Source organism: Malus sylvestris, chromosome 15, assembly GCF_916048215.2.
Source record: "Malus sylvestris chromosome 15, drMalSylv7.2, whole genome shotgun sequence".
Classification (NCBI taxonomy): domain Eukaryota; kingdom Viridiplantae; phylum Streptophyta; class Magnoliopsida; order Rosales; family Rosaceae; genus Malus; species Malus sylvestris.
In genome coordinates, this window is record NC_062274.1 from 47312761 (window position 1) to 47322708 (window position 9948).

The window sequence follows — 9948 nt, forward strand, 5'->3', positions numbered from 1 at the left end:
TTTCAAGGTTTCTTAGTTTTCCAATGTTAGATACTACTCCACTTTCTCACATTTTGTCGCATTTCTAATCTTGATCATATTTTCCTAATTTGACGTTAATTTATTTTAATATGGTAATTTACGTGTGTGCAGCGTTAACACTGAAATTATATGGGATATCCAAATGATTTTTTTAATACGACACAAATGATACTAGGAGACTGTGAAACCAAGCCTAGGATCTCATCAACTGAGCTACAAGTTTTTACAAAATAATCAAAGTGATCAGGGCATGTTTACTTGCTTGAAATGGAGGAAATGATGAATAGAAAAAAAGAAGTGATGAATACGAAAGATAATGAATTTGAATGAGATCATTACTCGCCTAAACATGGTTCTAAAAATCTCTGCTTAGGCACTAGGCAACTGGCCACCACCCTGCTTTATCCCGAGGCGTTTGAAAATTAAGAAAGGGCGTCTTGACCTACTTAGGCACCCGCCTAGCCCGTCCGACCCACTTAGTCACCTACCTAGTTCGTAACTCACTTAGACAGAAAATAGATAACTTTCATTTTGCATGTTATTTTTTTTAATAAATTGTTTAAGAGACTTGTTCAATACTTAGATGAACACATATTATATGTTTGTTCCTCATGTTTTCATTATGTTTCAATATTTTATAATGTATATATCATTATGTTCCAATATTTTATAATGTATAAATCTGCCTAGTGCACCTAGGCTTGCCTAGACGCTAGGCCACAACACGCTGCCCGACTAGCGCTTAGCGTATTTTAGAACCTTGCTCCTAAATCAATATAAATTCATAGTTTTAAGGTATTGACTAAAGGATTGTAACAAGAAAGCCACGTATTTCATATGTATTAGTACATGTAGAAGAAGTCAAGAATCGAAATAATTCACACTAGAGAAATTTAATTGTGTGGAAGATGAGGCTTAGCAATATGGAACAAGTTTACCGCCCACTTAGCATTTCAATTCAATAATAAATTATCATGTGAAAAAAAAATATACAAATTTATTATTGAACAAGAGACACATATTATAGCGTTTCCATTCCACATAAGTCATTCTCGACACAAAAGATCGGAAAGGGATCCTCTCCATATCCCCTTCCACCAAGTCCACCAAGGCCATAAATCTGGGTTTTTAAAATTTGATCCAACGACTACAAATAGAAGTCCATTTTAAAAATTATAATAATTTTAATCATTGAATCAAATTTCAAATACTCAAATTTATGACCTTGGTGATGTTGATGGAAGGTACCAAGAGGATCCCTTTCCCAAAAGATCCATCCAGAGATTATAAAGTACAAAAAAAAAAAAAATCGGAAACCGAAAACTTCGAAAGCAACATGAAAGAGAGAAATGCATGACGCATGCAGGCGCGTGGGTTATCAGCCCAAATGGCGAGTTGCCCTCTCTCACCTCATTTATACCAAATCTCTTATTTTTGGCAATTCTTTTATTATTTCTTTTCTTTTTCAGTTTTCTTTACTCGGATGCCACTTTTCCTCTGACTCCCTCTCTCTCCTCTCTCTCTCTCTCTCTCTCTCTCTCTCCGTTTCATAAGTTTTTTCTTGTGAATCCTCGTCTCTCTCCTTCACTCACTCTCCCCCCCCCCCCCTCTCTCTCTCTCTCTCTCTCTAGAAACAAGTTCCCTGGATAAAAATAGTGTCTCTGGTTTTGCCTCCTCTGTGAAATACAATGAGCAACCCGGAAGAAGAGAGGCCTTCAAACATGCAGTCTGTTTTCTCAGGTCACTATTCCCACTTTATATTTTCCCATTATTTTTCTTCTTTTCCTCATATATCTGTGGTGGGTTTTACTCTTTTGCAATTGATTTCTTAGTTTTATTTACTTTACGATTGTTTCCCCAATGTATGTTGCCAAGTGCCTAATTTTTTGGATAATTATGCATTTTTCATAATGCAGGTATTCTGTATATGCTGATGATTCAGGTTATAATTTTTCTGGGGTTTTGGGGTTTTCTTCTTCTTCTTTTTCTATATATATATATATAAATAATTTTTTTTTTTTTGAATAATCAGACATGGCTGTTTGTTCTTGCTAGAAAGTATATATGGAGACACTGGGTAGATTGACTAATGACAGCAACCAGCATTGGCTATTGAACAACTTTGTTTGCCCTTGGAGAATTATGACTCATTGATGTTGTTGTGCATCTGTTTTGTCTTGAGTTGTTTTTCGATAAGTTTTGTAGACTCGGAATCTTATTGGGTCTTTGGGAATGAGGTTTTGTTGCTATGGGAACGGCGGCTAAAATAGTAGTCTGTTTGTCAGTTTCAAATCACTGTTTTCCGTCGATATATCTGAGATATGAGGCACTATATCTCGTAAAAAAAAGTTGTGATCTGGGACTGGGAGCTACTTGTTTGCTATGAATGAACAGCATGTGTCATGGGGGGTTTGTAGCTCGTGTTGTACAAAATATGCTACCCATGCGAAGGTCAGAGTTCGAGCCTCTCCCTTTGCTTTCCTTTGTGCCAAAAGGAATCAGAATCCTTATGGGAACAACATGTTGGCAAAGTCTGCCATATCCGAGGGCCTATATCAGGTTCAAGCCTGTTGGTGTCCCGTAATTATTAAAAATAACTTGGCAAAAGAAGAAACAACGAATGATTGAACAAATTTAGAGAAAACCAAATAGATAGAATTATTTGGCAGGCAGTAGGCTCAGTTGTGGCCTTATTATTTCCTAGGTACTTTTTCAGAGCATGAATGTTATTACCGGGTGATTGTTGTTGATTTACATCAACACCCAGGATAAACTATGAACCTGAATTGTAGATTGTCCTTTGTGCATACTAGTTTCCCGCGGTTTTGTTTAACATTTATCCAGTTACAGATAATCTTTATTATTTACTTGTGTTATAAAACATCAGACATCTGAATTTGAGTTTTGACATTAGTTTTCTTATTTCCACAGGTTTCGTACTTGACCCTGAAAAATGTAGCAACCTAAGCTTGGGAGAAAAGAGAGAGTTAGTTCGTCAGATTGCCCAATGGTCAAAAGATGCCCCAGAGATTCTAAGTTCCTTTACTCGTAGGGAGCTTCTTGAAATTATCTGTGCCGAGATGGGTAAAGAGAGGAAGTACAGAGGATATTCAAAACATCTTATGATACAGCAGCTTCTGAAGGTAATTGAATTGAATTCTAAGAGCAATACTAACAGTAATACTGAAGTTGCTCCTGCCAAAAATCAAACTGGAAAGAAAAGGAAAAGGGAAGCTTCCTTTCAACCTCTTTCTGACCCAGGTCATGTTTCTCCGGTGACGACTAAAGAAGGAAATCTTAAAACCCAAGTCTGTCAGAATGTAGCATGCAGAGCTACTTTCGGGTCAGAGCAGTCTTTTTGCAAAAGATGTTCTTGCTGCATCTGTCATCTTTTCGATGAGAACAAGGATCCTAGTCTATGGTTGACCTGTGGCCCTGGTACTGTTGATGAGAATGGTCCATGTGGAATGTCATGCCATCTGGAATGTGCTCTAAGGCATGAAAAATCTGGCATTATCAAGAGTGGTTGCTATCCAGAATTGGATGGAAGCTTCTATTGCGTTGCTTGTGGAAAGGTTAATGATTTAATGAGGTAAGAAATATTGTTTAAGCACCTGTAAAAATTTAAATCTCAGTTACTTACTCTTTAACGGCATAGGTAACGTGTGGTGTTAGGATGCTAGTTGTGTATATCTTGGTCAGTACAGAGTCCCAACCTAGTATACCAATTGCCTATTTATCATCTTTAAAGACATGTACAGGTGTTGTGTTTTTGTGCCTGTGCACGCACAAAGGTATGTGGACAGTGAATGCTACATATTTTGCTGCTACAGTTATAAGCAGCGGCCATTGAACACCTACAGAATCTACCAAGATGAGTATGCTATCTACTGACATGTGTTGACCCCGACATAAGAATAAGATAAGCGAACCATGTTTACAGTTTACTAGATGTCAAGCTCAGCCATCAGAATATATACGGAAATGTCTAAATGCATACCTACTATAGTTTCTGAGAGTAAATCTCCCTTAGGTTGTTTTTGGTTCGCAGAATGTCTGGGATAAGAAAGGAAGTCTCAGGGAAATTGTATATGTGGCGTTTTTGCAACCATAATTTAATATAGGAAATGGCACACTTTCTACAGCAGGAAATGAAAGATATGGGAAATGATAATTCCTTCGAAATATATAGAAACAACCTTTTTTTATTACGTCACCTGTTTACATTTTCACTGGTAATATTTCTTGTTACAAGCTATTCCGAGAAGATTTAAATCAATCCACAACAAACTGAAAACTAGAAGTATAACAGCTAAACTAACAATTTATTCTGAGGAAGTATTTTCGTTGATACAAACGTAGCCAATGGTTGGTTGGGATGAGGTTGAGAATTCATGTTATTTGACCTAAATCTGGAATGAAAAATATTTCACTTTTCTTCAATTGCCAAATAAAAATGTTGGCTAATTGGATGGTTGATTTTGTTTACAGAACGTGGAGAAAACAATTGATGATTGCAAAGGAGGCTAGAAGAGTGGATGTACTGTGTCTACGAATTTCTCTATCTTACAAAATTCTTTTAGGAACGGAGAAATACCGAAACCTGCAGAACACTGTAGAAGCTGCCATGAAAAAACTGAACAAAGAAGTAGGGCCACTGGAACAGGTCTGTGCAAAGATGGCGCGTGGAATTGTTAACAGGCTCTCTTGTGGTGCTGAAGTTCAGAAGTTGTGCAATTCTGCAGTGGAGTCGTTTGACTCAATGTTTTCTGATCCTTGGCCTGTCCCTGCAGAAAAGGAAGAGCACGCAAGTAAGTTATTGTTTCTTTGTTTTCAATAATTTGAAGTCCGCATTCACATATGTAGCATCTCAAATAAAAACAGCGCCTGAAATTTCATTTTATATGGGTTATGTACGACCCTCTGACTACAGTAGGAAATGAAAACTATTGGCTGGTACCATCACCCTAGTTAGCCAAGTTATAACCAATTAATATATATATATTTATTTGTTCACTGATGTTGCTTAATAACTATTGTATCAGCTTGCCGCATCCAGTTTGAAGACTCGTCCCCGACTTCTGTTGTCATTGTGCTAGAATATGAGGACCAACTTTTTAACAACTTTTTGGGGTGCAGGCTGTGGTATCGTAAGTTTGATGCGAAGGATTACCCTGACCAACCCTCTTTCATTGTTTTGAGGCCTGAGAAGAAATTTACCATCACCAATCTCCATCCTTCATCTGAATATTTCTGCAAGGTTTCTCTGTTTAGCAACTCTGGAATATTGGGTGTTTGGGAAGCTAAGTGGGTCACGCCTGCATCCTATGATAGCTCCGTTGTGTCAGAGAAAAAGCGAAGGGAAGAGAATGTAGTAGTTGTTCAAAACCATTCCCAAGCTGAATCAACCAATTCTAGTGACATCAAATTAGCTTCTGGAGACCATCCCGCAAATCTTCAATTATCAGATGGCGTTGACAAGAACAAGAGCAAAAGTCTCTACTCACTGCCTCCTTTAACTGAAACTGTTTCTTTGATCAAAGATGCAGTTTCTCCATTGACACCTTGTAAATCTAATGGAATGCGCAAAGTACCAGTTTTCAGATGTGCAAAGCGAGCAGAGGAAAGTGATTACGACTACTCTGTGAGAGCAATCAAATGGTTAGAGCACGAGGGCCACGTAGATGAAGATTTTAGAGTAAAATTTCTGACGTGGTTCAGTCTGAAAGCAAATGTGCAAGAACGAAGGGTGGTCAGAGTATTCGTGGATACCTTCATTGACGATCCATCAAGCTTGGCCGGCCAGCTCATTCACAGCTTCGTGGATAAGATTTGCTGCCAGCAAAAGGAAGACCAATTTCTCAGCATGGACCTTCCACAAGGTTGTGCCATTAAATTTTGAACAAGGGGATCGGCTTTACGCGAAACGTTTAGTAGTAGGTAGGACATGGTTTAGAATGTAGGTCTTATTTTTTCCTTCTATTTTTATCTTTTGGTTGAAGAAATGTAGGATTTTCAGGGAGACAGGAAACATAGTCATCTGCTTGATCAAAGAGAAGGGTTAAGCTCTTTGGTTTTAAATGTACTACCCTTCGCCTTTGGGTGAAGGTGGATACTTTGCATCCTAAAACGTCTTACTCCGAGGATCTAATATCGCATGATCCTCAATTTTTTTCTTCTTCTTAAAAGAAAGGTAGAACTTTTCAACCATTTTTGGCGGTGAAATTGAAGTAATATTTTCGATGAGGTGGGAATCAAGACACCTTTTAACTACGGGTTCTTTTCAACCATTTCAAGCTGATCAGTGATCAACATAAATAAAAAAAGAAAACTAGTGAAAAAAGATTTGAAAACTTTGAGTTTTAACGATAAGGACAAAATAAAAGGTAAAATGAATAGTACCAGAATTGAATTTTTAATGTAAAAATATGGTTTTCCGTTAAAGTGAACAGTACCGGGAACTTTTCGTTAAAGTTCCCAAATAAAAATTATACAAAAGCATGAAGGTCCTTGTCCACGATTCGGTTTGGGTCGACTTCAACTAATGTTAAATTTTCAGCTTCAGGAGGATCATCTGCAATGTCGCCATATATTTCACACAAAATGGAGCGTTCTCTACAGCATCATTCTGGAAACGAAACGGAGCTTTCGAATAAGCCCAATTCTCCTCCTTATGAACTTGGTTGTGAAGGATAACGCCCCCTTTGCCAACACTAATGAAGCCTGCAGATTCATCAACAACAGAAATCCAAAACAAGATTACGAGTCTATTGTTGCAGCACAAGGATGTTGCGCGATGAAGATCAAGGGGGTTGGAGTGCATCAAAGTGCAGCTCGGATTCAAGTGCATAAGTTTGAAGTTTGAAGTTTTAAAGATTATATGCTATTTGTAATAGACGGCTAGGATTATAACATCTAAACGATGGAGGGAGGGTGTCATTTGTCCTAGTATTTGTTAGTGTTTTAAGTTGTCCCGTGTAGACTGTAGAGCATGCACGTGAGCTCCTTCACCCGAGTTGAGCATGTGATCTCTATCGGTTACTTTCTTGTCCTATTAGGCTATCTCTAACCGAGGGCTGGCCAGATGACTCGTTTTAGCCCTCTGGCCCTCCAAGATTTCCCAAGATATTAATATTTTAATGAACAGTACAGGGCCATATTTGCCTCCGTCTCCAACCGAGGGCTAGAGGGCCAGAGGGCTCGTTTTAGCCCTGTCACAAAAAACCGTCTCCAACCGAGGGCCAAAGAGTCATAGGGCCAAACATAATTTATTATTTAAAAACTACAATTTAAATTCAAATCCAACGGCTAAGTGACGTCAACATGATGTCAGCTAGCCGTTAATAGCTGACATCATGGTAACGTCAGCTAGCCGTTGGATTTGAATTTTTTTTTGCTATAAATAGGGTGGATATTGGGCTATAATTCACACAACTTTGAATTCAATCTATTTCAATTCAATCTCTTGCAATTCAATCTCTTTCAATTCAAGTTTGCAATGAATTCCAACTTTGAATCCTCATCCAATTCCAATTGGGAGTCCTCATCCAATTCCAAATTAGAAGCAAAATGGGCGCAAATGAGACGAGAAGATGACGGGTCTGATGAAGAAGTTCAAGTAAGGCACAACAAACAAAATATGGCAGCAGCCATGGCTGTTGCCATGGTGTGTCAGCCAACTGAGGAACAACCTGAATGGGGTGGTTTTGTTGTTGGTCGCTCTTACAAACCACGAAACAGAGCGATGGCGCATGCCAATCTGATGAACAACTACTTCAACCCCAACTCGATGTACACAGAAGAAGATTTCAGACGTCGCTTCCGGATGAGGCGTCATGTCTTCGAGCGTTTACTTCGTGATGTCCAGCAGGTCAATCCATACTTTCGACAGAAGCAGGACAGAGCAGGCCACCCTGGTTTCTCACCTCATCAGAAGGTTACTGTTGCACTCCGAATGATGGCCTATGGCTCCTCAGCTGATTCGATGGATGAAACCCATGGTATGTTTGAGTCTACATGCCTTAATAGTCTTGAAGAATTTTGTAACACAATTGTTCAGGTTTACAAAGACGAGTACCTCCGAGAGCCAAATCAAGAAGATCTGAATCGGCTTCTTCGCAAAGCTGAAGACCGTGGGTTTCCGGGCATGATAGGGTCATTAGACTGCATGCATTGGGATTGGAAGAACTGTCCCACTGGATGGCAAGGAGGCTTTAGCGGAAGGTCGAGAAAGCCAACTGTTGTGTTAGAGGTAGTTGCCTCATATGACACATGGATCTGGCATGCTTTCTTTGGAGTCCCTAGCTCCCAAAATGACATTACAGTTCTTGGGCGTTCACCACTCTTCAATAACTTGACGGAAGGTAAAGCACCTCAACTTGACTACTACATCAACGGCCGTGAATACAATATGGGGTATTACTTGGCAGATGGCATCTACCCAAAGTGGGCGACACTTGTCCAAGCAATTCCAAACCCTAGGAATGATGCAGAAAAATTGTTTACCTTACACCAAGAGGTATACTGGAAAGATGTTGAGAGAGCTTTCGGTATTCTACAAGCACGGTGGAAGATCATCAACGAACCGGCAAGAGGGTGGAGTCGAGAAAATTTGAACTCCATCATGATGTCTTGCATCATATTACCCAATATGATAGTGGAGGATGAGCGAGATGGGTATATTGATGGAGAGTCCGATGATGACCAAGAAGATCCAAATAGGTCAAGAATGACACACCCCGTCCCGAAGGAGGGCATGCTGGCCGTCACGTGAGAGTGACGTAACCATTTGCACAGTACGGAAGCTTTAAAGATACAATTTATAAGTTGATACACCCGAAGGTGAGTCCTAATTTTGTCCAATCTGTCAGAACACCGTCGAATTCCTCGTAGTCACCACACCTTTGTGATTCCTGAACCTGGAGGGGCGCAAAACCAAAATTGAGTGGGTCAGTAAAACAATTCTTTTCCAAATCCAAACATTTCTCAAAACGTTGTAACCCCTCTCCGTAAAACCTGTATACTTTCCCAGAAATGTAAAATATAAATATACATATATATTCTCAAAACTTCAATTCACTTTTTCAACATTTTTCATATCAGTTATGCCATGCCATGTCTAAAATCAACAGTTAAGTATGGATGCATCAACAATAATCATATCAGGTGCAAGAAAGTAATCAACCGGAGGCCCTCTAATAGCCCTGCACGGTTGAACCTAGAGCTCAAAATCTATCACTCTCACTCTGCCGGAGTCACCTCTGTGACCTGTCCGGCCTTCTGCACACAAGTTACGCTCTAGTGCTTTCTCATCAATCATCTGTGCACATAATCTAAGGTCACCCACCAGTCGAAATCTCACTAACACTCTTCGACTGGCCCGTCGCACCCACTCCGCGTGGACTGTGCGACCAGCATCTACTTGGATCCAAGGCGAGCGTGCGATGCGGTGAATACTATAAGCACTAAACCATGGTGCAGGATTTGAGCTCAATATACATCAACATCATCATATCAGTAATTAAATACTCACCTGATACTCACCTGTGCGTCCGCCGCACCAATTCATACATATGCATCATATCTCAATTCATACTTTTCATATCATTTCATGCATGGCAATTCGATTCACATTTTTCATATAATTCTATATACTTTTCGCATACTTCTATGCATGGCATTTCAACTAATATATCTCATATACTTTTATACATTTTCATTTAAAGCATAATTTCATGCATTTTCAATTTCTGGGAAAACGGCAAGTATATATGTATACGGAAAACAAAACTGCCCACTCACAGAATACATCGACGTGTCGTAAGTCCCTGAGCATCCCTTGGCCATGCCCAACGTTCGTACAAGCCTCGCCTATACGAGAAATAACCGAATTAACGTTATTTAACGCATAACCTAATTCTTAGCTAA

At 39.4% G+C, this 9948-nt stretch overlaps 2 protein-coding genes across 2 annotated transcripts; both read left to right on the forward strand.

Moving 5' to 3' along the window:
• Nucleotides 1–1505: 1505 nt before the first annotated feature.
• On the forward strand, nucleotides 1506–6151 carry LOC126606057 (VIN3-like protein 2). Its single transcript, XM_050273526.1, has 4 exons — nucleotides 1506–1761; nucleotides 2953–3613; nucleotides 4513–4832; nucleotides 5067–6151. The coding sequence occupies exons 1-4, from the start codon at nucleotides 1710–1712 to the stop codon at nucleotides 5921–5923; spliced, it is 1890 nt and encodes a 629-aa protein (XP_050129483.1). The 5' UTR covers nucleotides 1506–1709; the 3' UTR covers nucleotides 5924–6151.
• A 1872-nt stretch (nucleotides 6152–8023) lies between these two features.
• Nucleotides 8024–9948, forward strand: LOC126603038 (uncharacterized). Its single transcript, XM_050269805.1, has 2 exons — nucleotides 8024–8502; nucleotides 9945–9948. The coding sequence occupies exons 1-2, from the start codon at nucleotides 8024–8026 to the stop codon at nucleotides 9946–9948; spliced, it is 483 nt and encodes a 160-aa protein (XP_050125762.1).

Bases quoted from the DNA above. Each gene is read 5' to 3' on its own strand.
- LOC126603038 (XM_050269805.1), top strand. From the start codon at position 8,024: ATGTTTGAGTCTACATGCCTTAATAGTCTTGAAGAATTTTGTAACACA.
- LOC126606057 (XM_050273526.1), top strand. From the start codon at position 1,710: ATGAGCAACCCGGAAGAAGAGAGGCCTTCAAACATGCAGTCTGTTTTC. The intron at 1,762-2,952 runs GTCACTATTCCC...TTATTTCCACAG, and splicing joins CATGCAGTCTGTTTTCTCAG to GTTTCGTACTTGACCCTGAA. The intron at 4,833-5,066 runs GTAAGTTATTGT...CTATTGTATCAG, and splicing joins AGAAAAGGAAGAGCACGCAA to CTTGCCGCATCCAGTTTGAA.